The sequence below is a fragment of the Sorex araneus genome, chromosome 1 (genome assembly GCF_027595985.1).
Source record: "Sorex araneus isolate mSorAra2 chromosome 1, mSorAra2.pri, whole genome shotgun sequence".
NCBI lineage: Eukaryota > Metazoa > Chordata > Mammalia > Eulipotyphla > Soricidae > Sorex > Sorex araneus.
The window spans coordinates 53371165-53392300 of NC_073302.1; the positions used below are offsets into that span (position 1 = coordinate 53371165).

At 46.1% G+C, this 21136-nt stretch overlaps 1 protein-coding gene across 1 annotated transcript in view; it reads right to left on the minus strand.

The window, feature by feature from the left end:
• Positions 1-12726: 12726 nt before the first annotated feature.
• Positions 12727-21136, minus strand: part of ACER2 (alkaline ceramidase 2) — a 40819-nt gene continuing 32409 nt past the window's right edge. The window contains exon 6 of the mRNA XM_004600175.2: positions 12727-17409. Coding sequence (XP_004600232.1) covers positions 17226-17409 — 184 coding nt within the window. The 3' untranslated portion in view covers positions 12727-17225. The remainder of the gene's footprint in view (positions 17410-21136) is intronic.

Sequence of the window (21136 nt, forward strand, 5' to 3'; positions counted from 1 at the left end):
AACAGGAGCCACGTGGGCGTGTATCTCAGGCTCCATTTGTCGCTGGAGGTTAAGACAGAGTGTTCTCTCCCTTCTTTTCTCTTCAAGGAAAAAAAAAAACCTTACCCCCAGTATATGATAAGGAGGGATACTTAGTACGATGTATGTAGTCCCCGGGGTTAAGGGTGAGGGAGGGTGCTTCTGAGACATAAACCCAGGTTCTAAGGTTAAAAAAGAATTGGGGGAGGAGATGAGTAAGAGAGAGAGAGAGAGAGAGAGAGAGAGAATAAAACACCTGCCATAGAGACAGGCTGGAGGGTAGCGGGGTGGAGGGTGTTGGGAGGGAAACTGGTGATACTGGTGCTGGGAAATGTACCCTGGTGGAGGGATGGGTGTTGGAACACTGGATGACTGAAACCTAACCATGAATAGCTTTATAAGGATCTATCTCACAGTGATTCAGTAAAAAAAAAAAAAAATTAATAACATAATAAATAGCACTGTAGCACTGTCTTCCCATTGTTCATCGATTTGCTCGAGCAGGCACCAGTAACATCTCCACTGTGAGACTTGTTACTGTTTTTGGCATATCGAATACGCCATGAATCTCTTGCCAGGCTCTGCTGTGCGGGCGAAATACTCTCAGTAGCTTGCCGGGCTCTCCGAGAGGGACGGAGGAATCGAACCCGGCCGCGTGCAAGGCAGATGCCCTACCCGCTGTGCTATGGCATCAGCCCATAAAAGTAAATTTTAAAAAATAATAATAACACCCTGTTGCAACTTGAAAAGAAAGTGGAGACTGACATTCAGAGAAACAGAAAGTCTTCTAGCCCAGCATGGACAGTGCCCTATTTGGATGGGTGTAAGGCAGAGGAAAAAACTGATGGCAAAAGCAGAGCAAACGCAGCAAAAGCAGGGGTTTGTTTGGCCTGGTTACCTCTTAAAACAAAATCGGAAAGTTTTTTCAAAAACTGCTATACGGGACAGTTCTTGGGTAAATGTGTACACTGATTTCAGCTTCTACTAAAAAAAAACTCGGTGGTAAAAAAAAAAAAGTGCTGAGTCAAGCTAGTTCGGTTTCCCAGGAGCCTTGTGGACTTTGGGCTAATCCTGAAAGCTTTCTGGGTTCATTTCTCCCTCAGGAAATAAAGCAATGGGACGCTTCAAACCCCTTCCAATTTAAATATTGAGCACAGAGAATGTGGGGCAGAGAGATAGCTCCATGGACTGGAGCACAGGCTTGGCACGTGGGAGGTCTTTATTCAATCCCCTTACTCAATCGAATGGTTCCCAGAACACCTACAGGCCGTGGCCTTTGAGCACAGAGCCAGGAGTCACCCCCAAGCACCACCACGTGTGACCCAAAAACAACCCCCCCTCAAAAAAAAAAACCACAGATATTCTAGAAGAGTTACAAAGACAGGACAGAGGTTAAGGGGCTTGTATCTCTTTTCGGCAAGGGAAGGGAGAGCCACACCCGGTCATGCTCAGGATTACTCCTGACTCTGCCCACAGGACTCCTGGGGCAGATATGGGCTCGGGGGACCATATGAAATGCCAGGGATCAAACCTGGGTCGGCCGCATGCAAGGCAAGCTGCCTTCCTGTTTGCACCACCGCTCCAGCTCAAGGTGCCTGCATGTCATGACGCCAACCACTTATGACCCCTGGCACCACATCCAAAGCACAGCCAGGAGTGATCCCTGAAGACAGAACCAATGAGTAGGTCCTGAACACTACCAGGTATGGCCCCAAAACAAAACAACGTATTGTAGCATGCCAGGAAGTACCAGGAGTTCTACAGAGAGAATAAATCCTTGACACAGACTCTTCCCCAGGACTGAAGCCAGTTAGGTACAGAGAACGCAATACCCCATGGTAGGAAAACGAACACAGGGAACACCCCAAAACCAGCCCTGCAGGGGGTGAGAGCAAGCAGGGAAGAACTGCATGGTGATGTCGGCGGGCGGGCCCCGTGGGTGGCTCATCTGAGTTGCGGAGGAAAAAGACGGTCACTTTCTCCACATCCGCCTCTGCCACCTGGGACCCAGGGTTACTGGGTTCTTGTCTCGCCTCACAGAAAGGAATTTCAGGAGTAGAGGAGCAGTGAGATTGCTTTTTATTTGGAGGTTTTGAATGGAAGGAGGGAGAGAAAGTAGGAGAGAGTGGAGAGAAACATGCTCATGAGAGGACCCGGGCTTCTCCAAGGGCGGAGAGAGCCCCTACACACACCCCAGCATTAGACATGAAAGTACACATCTCAAGAGGGGTGATGCGGCCGACACATGTGCTCCGCCATGTGGGTGAAAGCAGCAAAGAGCTCTCGGGCCGCATATGGGTGCTCGCTCTGCTCAAGATGGCCTTCATAGGGTTTCTCCTTCACCTGGGGCTACGATCCAAGTCAAAGTCCACTGCTAAGGAGGTTACCAGGGGATTGGAAGTGGTGATGGTGTTTTGTTGTTGTTGTTGTTGTTGTTGTTGTTGTAGTTTTTTAATTCCTTTCCTGGCCTCTTGTTTCTGCTGGAGTTTCTCTGGGTCTGTTGCAGAGATAGGTGTGGGTCTCATCAGGCCTTAGTTCCTGTTTCCTGCAAGGTTGGCCTTTGCCACTTCAGAGCTATTACTTCCCAGGACATTTACTGCCATCACCTGGGGAGGGGGCCTTCCCTATCTTCCTGCCTACACCCAAGGCAGAGGTGCTAGGGGCCAGAATCCTGAAGGACAAGCAGAAGTCAGGGTGTCGGCCACGTGGAGAGGGGAGGAGCCTGTGCTGGACCTTGCAGGGTGCCGGGTGTAAGCAGAGCAGCTTGGAAGACAGCAAACGGGCCTAGAGCAGGATCTTATCTGGTTATAAACTTGCACTCCGCCCCCTCTCCCCTCCCCCCCCACATAGCCCTCAGGACCCAGTGGACTCTGAAGTTAGTTGTCCCCAGGGTCCAGCCTCTGCTCAGTGGCCAGCAGGCCAGATCCAGTGGGGGCGCAGAAGCTCTCAGTGCCAGGTGAGTGTGAAGTATGAACTACTTTTTTTTTTTTTTTTTTAGCTTTTGGGTCACGCCTGGCAGTGCACAGGGGTTACTCCTGGCTCTACACTCAGGAATTACTCCTGGCGGTGCTCAGGGGACCATATGGGATGCTGGGAATCGAACCCCGGTCAGCCGCGTGCAAGGCAAACGCCCAACCCACTGTGCTGTCGCTCTGTGGATTACTTCTGAGCCCTCCGCCTCCAGAGAAACCACCTCAGATCCATGGGCTCCGAAGTATAGTGCCTGACCTCTGCTCCTATAGCCTGGTGGCCCCACGTGTCCCTTTCGATGCCACCTGCAACTTGGAGTCTATCTGGCTTTTATCAGCCACCACCACTGCCCCCGGCTGGATCTGGCCTGCTGTCCCTCATCTAAACTGTGGACGCTCAGAGGGGCCCCTCCTCGGCACCGGGCTCAGCCTTCTGGCCCTTCATGTCTGTCTCCCATCCCCCCTGGCTACACTTCCTCGTCCATGTTACTATGTGGAGCCACGGTCCGCATGTTCAGTGGTGGTGCTTTGCTCACTCAGCCGCAAGGCGGGCCCGGGGCCTTCTGGCCCCCAGCTCTGCAGGGTCCAAGCAGATGACCCTGTTGGCTGACTATGCCGTATCCTGAGAGTGACCCCCTTGATCCTCCAGCATTGCTGGCTTAGCCGCCTCCAAACAGAGGACATGATGCACAGGGCACAGAGTGGCCACTCAGAATTTAAAAAAAAAAAGTATTGCATCACCATGAAATAGACCTCACAAAGCTGTTCATGATTGGGTTTCAGTACCAACACCCATCCCTCCACCAGTGCACATTGCCCAGCACCAGCTTCCCCAGGTTCCCTCCCATCACCCACTAATTCCTCCCTCCAGCCTCCACCCCACCCTCTCAGATCTGATCCTGCTTCAGAATTGGAGCAGCACTCATTTGTGGAGTATAAAATATCATAATATGAGACTGACACCCAAGGACAGTAGACACAAGGGCCGGGAATATTGCTTCACAGTTGGAAGCCTGCCTCATGAGCTGGGGGAGAAGGCAGCTGGGATAGAGAAGGGATCACTAAGTCAATGATGACTGGAGGAATCTCTCGGAATGGGAGATGTGTGCAGAAAGTAGACTATGGACCAAACATGATGGCCTCTCATTATCTGTAATTTGTGTTGCAAATCATAATACCCATAAATAGAGATAAAGAGAGCAATTGTCTGCCATAGAGGCAAGAGGAAGGGTAGGACGGGGCGGGGATAGGAGGGATACTGGGGACATTAGTGGTGGAAAATGTGCACTGGTGGAGGGATGGTTGTTCGATCATTGTATGACTGCAAGTTTTGTAACTGTAGCTCACGGTGATTCAATAAAAATAAAATTAAAAGATTAAAAAAAATTTTTAAAGAACTGGAGCAGCTGCAGGAAGGAAGCTGTAGGGTAGAGCAGAGTTCCTAGGGCCAAGCTCATGGTTACTCTCTCCACAGTGCTCCCAGCAGCCACCAGCAAGCCATGATTGCATCCAGGATCTCACCCAAATCCCAAAGAGTGGACCCCAGACATTTGTCCCACATGTCCGTTCTCTGTCCTACATTTAGGGGAAAATGGTTTCTCCTGAAGAAGGGAGAGGGGGCTTGGTTTCACCCTGCATTCACAGCTGAGGCCCAATTGCCCTAGAGTGGGCCAGAACATCACCTGAAGGAATGAAAGGAAACTTCCCACAGAGGCTGGAGCAGGGAGCAAAGGATCCCCCAGGCCTCACTGTGACCCTCTGGAAAAGAGTTGAGCCGTCATTCATGAAAACAATGGGAAGGGCCAGAGAGAGTGTACAGAGAGTAGGGCGTTTGCCTTGTGCAAGGCCAACGTGAGTTGGAACCCCAGTACCCCATATGGTCCCCTGAGCCAGTCAGGAGTGAGTCCTGAGTGCAGAGCCAGGATAAAGCCCTAAGCATGAAGGAAAAAAAGAAGGCAGAAGGCAGAGGCAGAGGTGAAGGAGGAAGTGGTGGAGGAAGAGGTAGTGGTAGTAGGGGTGGAGGAGGAGGGAAGAAGAAGAAAGAAGAAAAAAAAGAAGAAGAAGAGGGAGGAGGAGGGGAGGAGGAGGAGGAGGAGAAGGAGGAGGGAAGAAGAAGAAGAAGAAGAAGAAGAAGAAGAAGAAGAAGAAGAAGAAGAAGAAGAAGAAGAAGAAGAAGAAGAAGAAGAAGAAGAAGAAGAAGAAGAAGAAGAAGAAAAGAAGAGAAGAAGAAGAAGAAGAAGAAGAAGAAGAAGAAAAAGAAGAAGAAGAAGAAGAAGAAGAAGAAGAAGAAGAAGAAGAAGAAGAAGAAGAAGAAGAAGAAGAAGAAGAAGAAGAAGAAGAAGAAGAAGAAGAAGAAGAAGAAGAAGAAATCAGACTTAAGTTTATAGAATGTTGGATTAGTGTATAGTTTTTTAGATATGACACTGTAGGATAACATAGCCTCAGGTAGTTTAGGCTTATTGGGTTACTCCCATCACAGTGCTCCCATTACTCTGTTTATTAGTAACTTCTTTCTTTGTGTTCTGTTGATTTGTAAATATTGTTTTCCTCTTCTCCTTGAGTCCTTTACATAGTTTATTCAGAGCCAAGTCCTTTTGTATGGGCACAGGAAGACTGTAGCAAATGCTATGCTTTGTAACCTGGAAGTCATTTGACTCTACGCGATATTTTCCTCCTGGGCATCTGTTTCCTCAACCTAAGCCTCAGCTGCCCTTACTTCCTAGCACCCCCAAAAGCAGGGTCCCTACGAGGGACAGGATGGACCCAGGACAAGCGGTGAGTTGTGTGCTACCCTGGCATCGAGACGGGCCTGGCCAAAGTGCCTAATGCTTAACTATAAGTTAAGAGCTTGGTCATGGACAAATGCGGTCATGATCCAAACAGTGATAACTAGATTCAGACCCTGCTAGGGTTAGGAATGATTAATCTAGCCTGAGTGCTGTAGTCTGAGTCTGTGGCAAGATGTTGCCAGGAGAGCTGCCTTGCAAGCCTCAATGTATCTCTTGCTATGTCCATACACAAATAACTAGTGTTAAGATGTTAATGAGTTCTTGGACTAAGGAAGGAGAAAAACCTTAAGAGGTATTTTGCCTACTGGCAGTCAGGAAGGGCTTTCTTATGTTGATTTGCTGCCTGGCAGTGGAGAATGTGGCTCAGCGATGAGGCCCAGGCAAAGCTTCAAGGCCTAGGCCATGCTGGACGAAACTTTTCAGGGATTAAATTGGTTTATGAGATGTTAATTGGTGAAGGGAAATGGTGCAACCCAGACAGGCAAGTCACCTTGCCTCATGCTGTTTCTGCTCATGTTCGCAATGCAGCCCTGTGTGCCTGGGAGAAGATTGATGCAGATGCGGAATTTAAGGGAAGTTTTACAAAGATTGCCCAGAGAGCCTCAGAACCTTATGCAGATTTTGTCGGAAGGTTGATAGAAGCCATTGAAAGGCAGGTTAAAGGCAAGGAAACTCAGGAGCTGTTGACTAAACTATTGGCCTTTGAAAATGCTAATGAGGATTGCCAGGCCATTCTGCGCCCTATTAAGGAGAAGGAAGACATAATGGGGTACTTGAAAGCATGCTGGAATGTTGGTTCTGTTAGACACAAGGTGAAGATGAAACCTGTTGAGGTCTATGCCTTACAAGCTCAGAAAAGATGTTTTAATTGTGGAAAACCAGGCCACTTTTGTAAAGATTGCAATGTGCCCCCAAGCCATGCTATTGTGAGAGCACGGCCTTGACCCTGTCCCAGGTGTGAGAAGGGAAACCACTGGGCCAGAGACTGCAGAGCCTGACCTGCACCTCCCAGGCCCTGCCCCCGGTGTAAGAGGGGAAATCACTGGGCCAGAAATTGTCGCTTCAATTTTGATGAAGCTGTTGACCCCAATTCGGGGAAACCTGCAGTGGGGCCAGCCCCAGGCCCCGCAAAATCAGCGGCTGTTCCCAGTTGCAGCCCCTGTCCCCAGTGTGGAGTTTCAGAGCTCCAATCAAATATAATCACTGCAGCCAGTGACCGCAGGAAGTGCAGCCTTGGATATTTCCTGCCCTGATACAGTTACTATAACCCCTTTTTAATAGGGAATACTGCGGCTTTAAGCCCACCACCTCTCCATAGTCAGTGGACATATGGAATGTTAAATCAAAAAACAAAAAAAAGGAGGTATTTTCTCAATTGAATGCAGCAGGGAAACTCCTCATTCGAGGAAAAAGCTATGCTTTTGTTTCAACAGATGATAACCCCACTGAGAAACTTTGGATCCCGATCCTGTTATGTCTTATCAGAAGTAGAATTTATTCTCCTGATTTGGATCTCAGACTGCCAGAGACTCACAAATTCCAGATCCAAGCTGGAAATCAAGGAAAGAAGAGGAGCCAGTTTCAGAGGTCCTACAGCAAAGCCCTCTTGCTCCTTTAACATTTCATGAGGTCACATTAAGAGCATTCCTTATACCCTTCTTTTACAGGTTGTGGATTGGACAATGCCAGGCCTCCATATTTTTAATTAACAATACTTTTACCCTTTCCTTGGAATTCACAGGTTCCTGAAGGAGAAAGGAATAACTTTTAACAGGAACACCTTTTCATTTCTCTCTAGGAATTAGAGAGAGAAATTCGTATTAGAGCTTCCCTCTGACTCTTTCTATTCACAGGCATGGAGACCAAACCCCAATTGTCAAAGCCTCTGATAATTTTTAAAAAGTGTTTTTTTCTCAAACATAAGCTAAGTTGCACATATGACTGCCAAGGAACCTGACCACAGGATGGCTACATTCCTCTGCTGAAGTTTTCCTGTCAGAAGTTGTGATGCTCCTGTTCCAGTGCTCCCCGACTGATCCAGTGCTTCCTGAAATTTATCAGACTCCTACTAGCTGCTCCCCTGGGACTCCATTACTGATGCTATTACAGGAACAACTCTTCAATTTTGATCCAGACACTTCATTTCTTCAGAACAGGACTAAATGACTCTTTTCATTGGTGACTCTCATCACCCATGGACAGTGCAGGACAATTGGATGCTTTAGTACAAGCACTGTGTGGGTCCAGGGTTGGACTGAAATCTTAGTACAACTAATAAGATTGTATTGTATTTGGAATTGTTCCTCTTTCTATTTCAACTTTTTGTAATTTTGTGAACAGAAAAGGGGAAGATGTAGGATGACATTGCTGTGTCCCTTCCCCCTTGCCACAAGGAGCTTAGGTTTATCCTGAGTCACTCCCATTCCTTTGTTTAGCTGTAACCACTTCTCTATGCTCTCTTCCCCAAACAGTTAATCAGCTTTCCCTTCTAACCAGACTCTGTTAATTAGTAAGGTCAGATCTTTTGAGGACACTGAACTTATATTGTAAGTTAATATTGCCTTTCTCCTCTGCTTGTGTCTTTTGAATAATTTGCTTTAAAGCAATGTCCCTTTTGTATAGACACAAGAAGACAATATTATGCTTTTGTAACTTGGGATTTAATTGGTTTCAAATATTATTCATTCCCGGGCATCTGCTTTCTCAACTTAAGCCTCAATTGCCCTCAGTTCCTAGCACCCCAAAAGCAGGGTCCCGACGAGGGACAAGACGAACCCAGGGCAAGCGGTGAGTTATGTGCTACCCTGCCATCGAGATGGGCCTGGCCAAAGTGCCTAATGCTTAACTATAAGTTAAGAGCTTGGTCATGGACAAATGCTGTCATGATCCAAAAGCAACAACGAGACTAGGACCCTGCTAGGGATAGGAAAGACTAATCTGGCCTGAGCACTGTAGTCTGAGATCGAGATGGCCCCAGGAGAGCAATTCTATAAGCTTAATGCATCTCTTGTTGTGTCCATACAAAATGATTAATTAATATTATTAATGCTTATATGTTTGCTAGATGAGGAGAGGAGAAACACAGTCATGGGATTCACCCTTGGGCGGGTGTCCTGCTGAAAGAGAATCTGTCCTAGAAGCAGCATACTCTGAGGGAAAGAACTTTAACCCTATTGATTGTGACCACACCTATGTGTAAGCCCCAACCCCCTCATGCTGGGGGAATTTAACTAGGCTTTAAGAGTGGGTTGGGGGAGATCCAAGAGCGGGAGAGAAGCAGAGAGAGAGAGAGAGAGAGAGAGAGAGAGAGAGAGAGAGAGACAGGAGAGAATGAAATAAACGGCAACTGATCGCTCAACCAGCTTGACCCTCGGTTCCTCCTCCATCTGCCCCATGGCCCGGGCCGCTCTGGCTGGGGGGTGGCCCCCTGGCAGATAATTTTTTACATGACACCAAAAGCACAAGCAAGAAAACAAGCAATACAAAATAAATAATTTAGGGCCTACTATTGGGGCAGGTTTGGATGGCGTTTGGGAAAATTCAAAATAATCGTGGTGGGAAGGTGTAATAATGGTGCTGGGATTGGTGTTGGAATATGGAATGTAATAAGCTATTGTGGACAACTTTATTAGAATAAAAATAAAATTAAAAAAAAGACAAGCTTATTAAATAATTAGAAATGTAACTTAGAAACTGGAACTTGGAGAACTGGACTTCTGCAGCTCTGGGGGCCGAAGTCTGAGTCCATCATTGTGTGGTAAATGCAGAAGCTCGGTTTGCTGGAGCCTCAGGCTAAGCTGAGCCCCTAGGACGCATTTGAGCAGCTGCCTGTCCTGGAGTACTAGGCAGCGCCGCGCGCTGGCAGGCCACACTGCCCCCTGGTGGGCACCCTGGGCAGTCCCAGGCTCATTGCTCAACTCAATTCGCTCCCAAGCTGGGACCTCCTGCTCAAGTACATCCCTCTGTCTCCGCCCCCTTAGTCTAGTCACCACGGGAATTAGCATCCCCCACAGCTCCACCGCCAAGTGACCACGACAAGATAATCTTTCAAACATGCCCTTTCTGCTATATATCTATATAAATATTTATAATATATATATTTTATATTGATATAAAGCAATTTTAAATTTATATAGATGTTTATATATAAATATCTAATTTTGGGGCGGGGATTGCTCTCGGTATTGTGCTCTGGCGTTATGACTCTGGACCATGTGATGTCAAGGATCTACCCCAAGCCATCCACACACAAAGCAAGCGCTGACTCCCTGTGAGCTATGTCCCCCGTCCCTGATGTTTTCTTTTATTGCCAACAGAGGCTGGGGGCTGCCCACAGTCCGCGCTGCTCAGGGCTTACTCTCTGAGTTCAGGGATCACTCCTGGCAGGACCGAAGGACCCTATGGGATGCTGAGGATCGGGTCCCCTCTCTGATTACCTTGAACACAATAACCCCTACTCCTACCCCTGGCCCACAAACTGCAATTACTAGGCACCATCCTGGCAGCAGCACTGTCCTTTAACCAAGCCCCTGTCTCACTTTGGACAATGTCTTCCAGGCCAGGAAGACCAAGGCACCTTACCAAACCTGTATAATCAATGGGATCAATGGGTTGATAGGCTTTTTTTTTTTTTGCATGCAAAGTCAACACCAACATGGGGTGGGCAAGATGGCATGATTATTTCCCAAAAGGACACTCTGAGAGAGAGTCTTTCTTTGCATGCTTTGCGAGGACTTTTACACATTTCTGGTGAGTCCCCAGCTGTGCTCAGGGTTTATTCATGGTGGTGTTTGTGCAACCATAAGGTCAGCCATGTGCAAAGCAAGAATTAACCTCTAACAGAATGTCCTGACCCCTCACCAGACTGTCTTCATCGGGGGCAACTTGGAGGGGGCCGGGTTGAGTTTCCCTCCCTGACCCAAGCAGCACCCCAGCAGCCGAAAACCCCCAGAACCCAACTACAGCCATGCTCAAAGCTGCTTTCCACAGGCTTGGATGAACCTCACCTATGAGGGAACCTGCAGAAAAACCCAGGTATGCAGGACCCGTGACTAAGATCTCCAAGCTTGCTCAGAACAAGACTGAGCCTTCTCTCCCCAGCTCCCCAGTTTTCTAGTAGCTTGGCAGTCATACCCATAAACTGCCTCCAGTGCCATATAATCTCATTAAGGCCAAGATCCAGAGACTCTGAAATAAAGCTCCCAGAAGAGAGAAACACAGAATGTTCTGGAGCATGCGACCTCTTATACTCTGGCCCACTAATGTACCAAAAGTAGCAAACATTTTTTGGGTTTATCATATAATTATGTTAAATTGTAATCTCTTCGCCTTCTCCAAATGGAGCCCTGGCGACACTGAGCAGCAACTAACATGGCTCCGGGTTGCGGGACTGGAACACATCCGAACCGCATCCGGACCTTTTCTAAAAACTGAAAACATACAATCTTTTAATGGAAAACCAATTATCAAATGCTTCCTTAGTAAGGCTGTCTTTCTTGGGGGGAAACTCCAACAATAGTGAGTTTTGTTTTGCAATATGGAACGTAATCAAGGTAAAGAGAAAATGAAGTGAAATTCATCAGTTATACAGTGGGGGGTGGGGGCGGGGGGTATACTGGGGATTCTGGTGGTGGAATATGGGCACTGGTGAAGGGATGGTGTTTGAATATTGTATAACTGAGACATAAACCTGAAAACTGTGTATCTTTCCACATGGTGATATAATAAAAATTAAAAAAAATTAAAAATTAAAAAATTTTAATAAAATTGTAATCTCTTATATAAGGGCTTAAATGACTCCAGGATGAAATACAACAATCTTCACACACTTTTCTCTTATGGTGGTGGGAAGGTGCACGGTGGTGGGATTAGTGTTTGAGTATTATTTGTAATGAACTATTGTTAACAATTTTATAAAAATTAAATATATATATATATATTAAAAAATTAACCCCTGTGTTATGTCTCAGAACCAGAAATAAATCTCAACCAGGAAGGGTGGTCTTTGTACCACTGAGACTATACCCCAAAATACCACAAGATGGAGCTATTGTTCCATGAGTTTCTCCAGCGCATGCACTCTGTGCTCCTTTCTTTGTTTACAGTTGTTAGGTAAAATCTCACTTTGACCAGTCATCAAGTATTTTGTCAGTCCCTGCACCTAGCCTTACCTTCAGATTCTCCCCTCACCAAGCCAAATATGAAAATAAGCTATGCAGTCCATTGCTGTTTGATCTTTCAAATCTGCTTTTTTTTACTGAGGTATGATAGTTTTCAGTAGTCCTGAAATCATTGATTTATATTTGCAGAGCTGTGACACCAGTCCCTCCACCATTGTCCCAAGGTCCCTTCCCCCTTCCCCAAACCCTCTTAGTATCCTAGATCCCAGTGCCTCAGGGCTCGGTTCCTTTGAGAAATGTCTAATTCCTGTTTCTTTATTTTCCACTAGTCACATTTTATTTCCCTGTAAGGTCTGCTTTCAAGTGTAAAACTGAAATTGAATGCTTTAAGAGAAACATATAATAAAACTAATCACCACTCCACTCCCCCTCCTCCTGCCAAAAAAAAAAAGCAAAAAAACCTTAAGGGCAGGCCAGAGACAGTACAGGGGTAAAGCACTTGCCTTGCATGCAACCGATGGGGTTAAAACCCTGACACCCCATATGGTCCCCAGAGTACCTCCAGGAACAGTTCCTGAGCCCAGAGACAGGAGTTACCTTAAACATTGTGGCAGAAGGAAAAAAAAAAAACCTGCTTTTACCTACATTTTATGCTGGAATATTTCAGTGTTAATTTCACAGCTTTGAGAAGACACCAACAATTAATCACATTCATTTTAAGTATATCCCATAAGACTGATACCTAAATTCACTCACAAATTTGGGAAAACACATGCTGTAATCCACAGAATGCAGTTTTCACTGCAAGGATTTGAGAAATGATTCTGGACATAAACACAAACAAATGCGTTTTTATTCACAGAAAGTGGCCATTTTAATACCAAACATAACTGCCAGAGTCAGTTCACAAAGAGTAGGAAGAAAGTGCAGAAGCTCCATTTTTGAGAGGCCGAACATTGTTGCAAAGCAAAGGAGACAAAAAGCTCCCTGGGGCAGTGAGGGCGTCACTCATCTATATACACCCCAGGCAAGGAAGCAAGGGTAAACATGGGATATGTTTGAAAACATCTGCTCTGGTTACATCATTTCAAATCTGGTTTAACATATAGAAAATGACACAATTCAATCAGATCCTTAAAGCAGGAGGCATTAAAAAAAGATTTTTTTTTTTTAATCTGAGCGAGCATTGGCTGGAGCAATAGCACAGCAGTTGGGCTTTCGTCTTTCACGCGGTCGACCTGAGTTCGATTCCTCGGCCCCTCTCGGAGAGCCCGGCAAGCTACTGAGAGTATCGAGCCCGCGCGGCAGAGCCTGGCAAGCTACCCGTGCATATTGGATATACCAAAAACAGTAACAATAAGTCTCTCAATGAGAGACATTACTGGTGCCCGCTCAAACAAATCGATGAGCAACGGGATGACAGTGAGCGAGCGTTGCAAACTGACCCGAGAAAGTGTCTCTGGCCAGTTGGGATGGCAGCCGCCAGGGAGAGGGGCCAGGAAGGGCTCATTCCAAGTTCACTTGGGGGAAAGGTCCCCCGGAGGGGGGTGCTGGTGGGGTGTCAGCCCTCTTTTGTCCCCAGAGATGATTCCCTGTCAGTCCCAGAGGGACGAGAGCCTAGGCAGGTACATATCCTGGTCCTGAAACCTCCAACAAGGCACTGGCTCATGTGAGCATGAGGCACTGGGAGAGACAATTCTACCCAGGCGGGAAATCCAGGAAACAGAACAGGGGGCAGCGTTAGTTTGTATCTGATGAACTGCAAGTTGGATCTTGGGATATTTATTTATTGTTTGTTTATTTATTTTTGCTTTTTGGGTCACACCCAGCGTTGCACAGGTGTTACTCCTGGCTCTGCATTCAGGAATCAGTCCTGGCGGTGCTCAGGGGACCATATGGGGTGCTGGGAATCGAACCTGGGTTGGCCGCGTGCAAGGCAAACGTCCTACCCGCTGTGCTATCGCTCCAGCTCCTCCATTTTGGGATTTTTAGACACTCCGCAAAGGTGTAGGCACAAAGATGCCTCAAAATACAGTCCAGGTCAGACATGGTTCAAGTGGCAGAGCACATGCCTGGCATGGCTGTCCCTAGCACTGAGTGTTCCCCACCCCTAGTAGTGTGTGTGTGTGTGTGTGTATGTCTGTTCCACTGCTCAAGAGATTAAACATGTTCACTGAAGTGCTTGCTTCACTTCAAATACTATAAATTAGATAGAGTCTGACCTAAATCATCACTTGGTAACAATGCTTTTTAATACCCTCAACCTAGTTCTTGCTGTATATGGATCTTGGGAAAACTTGAAGCAGAATAAATAAAGTAGTCATGCTGACTGATCACCATAATCTAATTCCTAAATATCATATCCCGACTTCTCTGCATGATCAGGGGATGAAGAAACACTTTTGATTAAGCATCAATCAATAACAAAAACAAGCTACATTTTTAAAAAAATCTTAAAACATCAAAACCTATAGGACATGATTCATTTAATAGCCCTTTCCCAAGCCTCATCAACCTAAGTGCAGGAACTATTCATTTAAAAAAAAAGAAGTCGATTCATTACTTCTTAGGGTCCATTCATGCTCAGCTCCGTTAAAATGGAAGACTCTAGGAAGTCTCCAAGTCCAGTGATAGGTACTCAAGTGTATATATATATACATATATATAGCTAATAAAACATGTATTCCCTTACCTGTTATTCTAACGGAAAAACACACAGCTGACATTTATATTTCATTCAGTCAATAAAGTGTCAACTCTAGAAAACATCTACTTATAACTATATTAAGTGGGAGAAGAGATAAAAAGAAAGTTGACCAAAATATTAACAGTGATCATCCTTGGACAATAGAAATACATACTACTCTTTTTCCTTCTGCAACTTTTTTTTTCCTGTAGTTTCCAAATTTTCTTTAAAGAGCATGGAGTGCTAACAAAAGTACTTTAAATACAAATAGGAGTAATGCTCTAAACAAAACTGAAAATAAAGTTGGTATAATCCTACTCTTGACCAACCATCCCAGTGACAAGCTGTAACAGTGTTTCTGTACAAAAATACTGTTTTTTCCTCCTCAAATAAACCTATTCCACATCTGTTTGTTTGTTTGTTTGTTTGGGTCACATGCAGCAGTGCTCAGGGATTAGTTACTGCAGGCTCTGCACTCAGGAATCACTCCTGGCAGTGCTCAGGGAATAACAGAGGATGCCGGGGATTGTAATCAGATCAACTGCAGGCAAGGCAAACGCCCTATCTGCTGCACTATCGCTCTGGTTCCACCACTCCTTTTTACAGTCCTTAATTCTTTAAAACTGACCTCTAGATGGTCTTTATTTTTCGTCTCAAAAGCCAGATTTCTGACAGCTTAGCTTAGTCTTCTGCCTTCTAGAAGAAGGATGCAAACAGCCCTGTGAGTGAGGACATTTACTTCCTTACCTTTGTAACAGAATCTTCCAGAAAGGCAAAGACAAAGTCTTGTACTCTGGAGGGACCATTCACCAGGGATCAAACCCTTCACTTGACAGAGAAATAGTCCTTTTGTTGGGACGAAGTGTCATCTCTGAGGACCCTCCAGTCAGAAATTAAACCACCACCACCACCATCCCCACTTCTATAGCCTCTACTTCTCACTTTTACTTCTCCACGTAGGCATCTAGACTTGAGCTATACTAAAAGCCCTAATCTGAAGCACTTTATACAGCAGAATGAAAGAGACCAGAACCGATGCCTACGTCAACCTACAGTGCTAAACTAGCAAACGGAGAGCAGTTAACAGCAGTATGCAAATTCTGTTTCATAGGTCACCTACAACTCAAAACGTCTACTAGAGGTTCCAGATACAGCATTCAAATATTTCTTAAAATCTAAGTTTAAGCAAGAATTAAAGCAACAGGTATACTCCCTCAATATTAAGTGTATCTACTTTGGAAACCATCAATTTTTTAATATGTACTCTATCTGCTATCCTTATAAAAGATATACTTTAAATATAACCTTGAAATAAATTTAAGCTGATAAAACAACATATTTCAAACATTAAGATTGCATAAAGACATCTTGCTGCAAAAACAGGGTTCCACTGCTAATTTGAAATCCACAGCAGGATAGTGGTTTTTGAATCTAAATTCAATGGCATATCAGATGTTTCACTTAAGATCCTGAGAAAATTGTGAGCAGAGTAAGAGTCCCTGGTCATCTTCACACTGCCACCATCCATCTCTTACTCAGACTCCAGACAAGACTGACGTCCACACAAGGACACATCTATGTTGTCCCTGGATGGAATGTTGGCCGAGCAGGAGATGCCTGAGATCAAGTCCCTGAGGTTAGCGGTCCCCACCCTGCAGACAGCTTCATAGCTCTTCCACTCAGCCCAACAAGGGGGAACCCGCTGAAGCCAGTCATTTAGGTGAGAAAAAGACTTAAAATGAGCTTTCCCCACAGTGAAAGGGAGGATGTTCTCTAGTAAATACTGGGGGGGTGGGGGGGAGATTTCCTGAGGAGCAGATAGAAGGCTTCAATGAGAAAACATTCCCCAGGCTTCATGCTTGCCCCCCCCCCAATTTTGCACCAGGACCCTCACCACCAGGTAATAAGCCCATTAGCAAACTCAGAGAGGCAAGGACGGGGGCTGTTTGTGGGGCTCGGACGCCAAAGCTATTCTGCTCTGTGTGCCTGAGACCACTGGGGGGAGCGGAAACGAGGGGACCCGGGCAGCCGATGCCAGCATTGCAAACGTGCTGCTCTTCCAGAACGGTGGGTTTTTGGCACGGAGGGGCTTTCTCGGCAGCTTCTCCCTCCTCCTAAGCCCACTGTCCGCTGAGCAGAGGTAGTTGTACAAAAAAAGGCGCGGGCTGCCCGGCCGGGGGAGACCCTCGAGTGGCAGCTGAGCCTCCTCGGCCACAGCCCAGGATGCGGCGCGGAGGTCTGGGTTTGGCTTTCGGGGCAGTTTCTTCCAGCTGATGGACGCTGGCCCCTTCCGTCTGACAGTGAGAGGGTCGCGTCTCCCGCGGCAGCTGTGGACGGACAGAAGCAGCCCCCCCAGCGGCGGGCCGGGGTCAGTGAAATCCCTGCAGGAGGTGAGGCATTGGCTCATCAAGCCACCGCATGCGGGAAGGAGGGACACTGCCGGACACACCCCGTGGCCCCTCTACTCTGCATCTTTGGGAAAGGGGGTTATTACTCCACGGTCCCCGGCAGCCCCCCCGACCCTCCCCCCACACACCCACCACGGAGGGCCCAAGGGAACAGAATGTGGGAAAGACAGCGCCCCGCCTCGGCCGGCCAGCGAAGCCCCGCGCCGGGGAGGGTCAGTGGCCAAGCCGGCTGGCCATCACGTGATCTTCACCGGCGACTTCTTGGCGCACAGGAGGGACACGTAGGGGACACCGATGAAGGCCCATTTCTCGCTGGGCCAGAACTTGATGACGGGGCCTTGCTCGGGAATCTCGGAGGCGGCATCGAAGTAGGCAAAGCACACACAGCCCAGGTAAGCAGCCAGGCAGATTAGGATGTGCCTGTGGGGGAGCAGACAGGTGAGACCCCGCGAACGCACACGCATGTCCGGACCACCCAGGGCCCTCGCATGTGGCCCACCCACCTCCCCCAGGGCTGATGACCGTCCTGGGCCACTTCTGGTTTAGACCGGGCGAGGGTGACCCCACCGTCCCCAGAACAGCAGGTGAAGGCCACATCTGGGGCAGGTGGGCCTGTTTCAGGTGGGATACGCTAAAACACAGGCCTCTGGGCTTACCGCGAGGAGAGAGAGAGAAACCCAAGGGCTGAGAGCAAGAATCTAAAAGGAGTGAAATTACGGCCTCTGTTTAGAGGGTAGCATCGTTCATACTGCAGCTAATCAGCTAATCAGGGGGAAGGGGGAGGAGGAGGTTAATTTACCCCTACTATACCAGTAAATTGTGTTTTATTCCTAATAACTTTTTCAGTATCTATATTGCAAACCACAATGTCCAAAAGGAGAGAGGGGGAGAGAGAAGAAGGGAGAGGAAGAGAGGAGGGGGAGAGAGAGAGAGAGAGGGAGAGAGAGAGAGAGAGAGAGAGAGAGAGAGAGAGAGAGAGAGAGAGAGAGAGAGAGAGAGAGAGAGAGAGAGAGCATTCGCCATAGAGGCAGGCACAGGGTGGGGAGTGGGGGTGTGATGGGAGGGAACCTGGGGACACTGGTGCTGGGAAATGTACACTGGTGGAGCGATGGCTGTTGGAATACTGTATGATTGAAACTCAATCATGAACAGCTTTGTAAGGGTCTATCTCACAGTGATTCAACACAAAATTTTCTAAGTGTTTTTTTTTTTTTAATCTCTTTTTTGGCAGGGTGGCGGTGGGATGCAGCCAGTGGCGCTGGGGCTACACAGGAGTGCTCCCATGCAAGGCATGTGAATCACACTGGAGCCAAAAGTTCTCATCTAATAATTAAAAAACAATTGGGGGGTGAGCATGCCAGGAATCGAACTCCAGACCTCACACCTACAAGGCAGGTGCTCGATTTTTGAGCCATATCCTTAATCCATGATATCAATTTGTTTGTTTAGGGGCCACACCCCACAGTGCTTAGAGCTTACTCCTGGCCCTGTGCTCAGAAATCACTCCTGAAGGGCTTGAGGGACCAGATGGGGTGTGGGGAATGGAACTTGAGTCAGCCGTGTGCAAGGCAAGCACCCTACCTACTGTGCTATGTTTTAACATTAATCTTTGTCAAGCGGGAAACCATTTAAGGGCAAGACAGAAACTTAATTCCAGAATAACTAAAGATTTAAAAAATTCTCTGTGTGTGGCTGGAGCGATAGCACAGCAGGTAGGGCGCTTGACTAGGATGTGGCTGATCCAGGTTCAATCCCTGGCGTCCCATATGGTCCCCCAAGTGCCTCCAGGAAAGAAAGAAAAAGAAAGAAAGAAAGAAAGAAAGAAAGAAAGAAAGAAAGAAAGAAAGAAAGAAAGAAAGAAAGAAAGAAAGAAAGAAAGAGAGAGAGAGAGAGAGAGAGAGAAAGAAAGAAAGAAAGAAAGAAAGAAAGAAAGAAAGAAAGAAAGAAAGAAAGAAAGAAAGAGAAGAGAGAGAGAGAGAAAGAAAGAAAGAAAGAAAGAAAGAAAGAAAGAAAGAAAGAAAGAAAGAAAGAAAGAAAGAAAGAAAGAAAGAAAGAAAGAAAGAAAGAAAGAAAGAAAGAAAGAGAGAGAGAGAGAAAGAAAGAAAAAGAAACTCCCCATAGGGAAGGCAAAGAAATAGAGAAGGCACATTTGAAAGGAGGCACGAAGGCTCAGAGTTGGCTCTGGGGCTGACGCACATGTGGAAACCTGGGGCCTGACCCTAGCATCACCCGGTCTCCCACTATAGCAAGAGACACACAGCAAGCCAGCCCTGGGTACCACCGGGTGTGACCTAAAACAAATAAATTTAAAGGAAACACATAAAAAATTATATTTAATACCCAACCACACTAGAATTTTCAAAGACGTGAAAATAACAAAAGATAATTTTTCCCTTCAGGCTGACAAATATCTTAAAGCATTGATAATACTCCGTATATTTGAAAATTTAGGTCAAAGGTGCTACCTTACTGACTTTCAAGGCTTTCATTGATCTGGTATCTCTGGATTTGGTGTTACATATTGTGATTTAACCTAACAAAATATTCAGGCATATGAACAAATATAGGGGTATATTACTCAGATATTGCAAAAATCAGACATTAGAAACAGCTGAAATATCCATTAACAGAAAGGTTGGTTAAACCAACCACAGGGCTTGGAGAGACGCTCTCAGGGCTGGAGTGCTTGGTTTGCAAGCATGAGGCCACGGCTTGGTCCTTGACACCCCCTGGTATCCAAGGACCACTACAGCAACCCTCAGGCAACGTGGGGGAACAGTTTGGCCACAGGCACATTTTTATTTCATCCTGCTGTGAAGGACTCGTGGTATACTAAAAACAAAGGAAGTGCACTGGTAATGAAGGAATCCATGGTATAGTATTTGGCTTAAATTTTAAAAGGGGAGAGGGGCAGAGGAGAGCACAGCATGGTTAAGGGGCTTATCTTGCACCCCGTCGACCCTAGTTTGAATCTTTGGCACTAACCCACGGTCCCTTGAGCACCTTCAAACGACAGTCTAGAACTGTCTGAGCAATGTTATGGCCCCAAAACAAAACAATAATAAACAAATAAATAAATATTTATACGTGTGTTTGCATGTATATAAATAAATACAGTTTTTAAAAGACCAGGTTTCAGGCCAGAGACATATTCCAGAACGTCTTTTTCGTTCATACTGCCAACTCCAGTTCAAATTTCTGGCAGCACATATAGCCCCCAGAACTGCCAGGGGTCACTCCTGAATAGAGCCAGGAATAGCCCCTGAGTACTGCACAAAAACAAACATTGTAAAAGGACCAGTTTGTAGCAACAGAATGATGCTATTTTTGTTTATTAAAAGTAGAATTAGGTAAATACATATATTTATAAATATAATTAGGGAGAATATAACTCAGACTATTAACTTATCTTCTGGTGGGTGGAATTATGAAAGTATTTCTCTTTTAATACTTTCATGTTGTTTAAATTTGTTATTTAAAAAAACTAATCATGTATTTTATAACTAGAACAAAAAGGTGTTTCAACATTGTACATGTTTCAAACAAAAAGCACTCCAAATTTAGAAATAAATTTAGTATGAGCCAAGGTTATCACAGTCTAATTTTTAAATCTTAATTAAATTGTTAATGTGACTGAAGAACCTGGATTGATAAAAATGTTGTAACTTAGGACAGAGTGATAATACAGCAGCTTGGGCATTTGCCTGGCATGCAGCCAACCCAGGTTTGAAACTCAGCATCCCATATGGTCTTCTGAGCACTGTTTGGAGTAATTCCCGAGTGCAGAGCCAAAAGTAACTCCTGAGGACTGCCAAGTGTGGGCCAAAAAATTTAATAAACAAATATTAAAATATAGGAACCTTGAATGACACCCTATTTACAAGGGTGTCTGTCATCCTACATATATGTAGGATAACAGGTGTCCATTTGCCAAGCTCATCAAAGGATGCACTTAAAATCTGTGCATTTTATACTTTGTGAGTTATAACTATGGGGGTCAGAGAAATAGCACAGCACAGCAGGTAAAGTGCTTGCCCTGCATGCACCCAACTTGGGTTCAATTTCTGGCATCCCATATGGTTTCCCCAGCACTGCCAGGAGGCCAGGAGGGATTCCTCAGTGCAGAGCCAGGAGTGACCCCTGAATG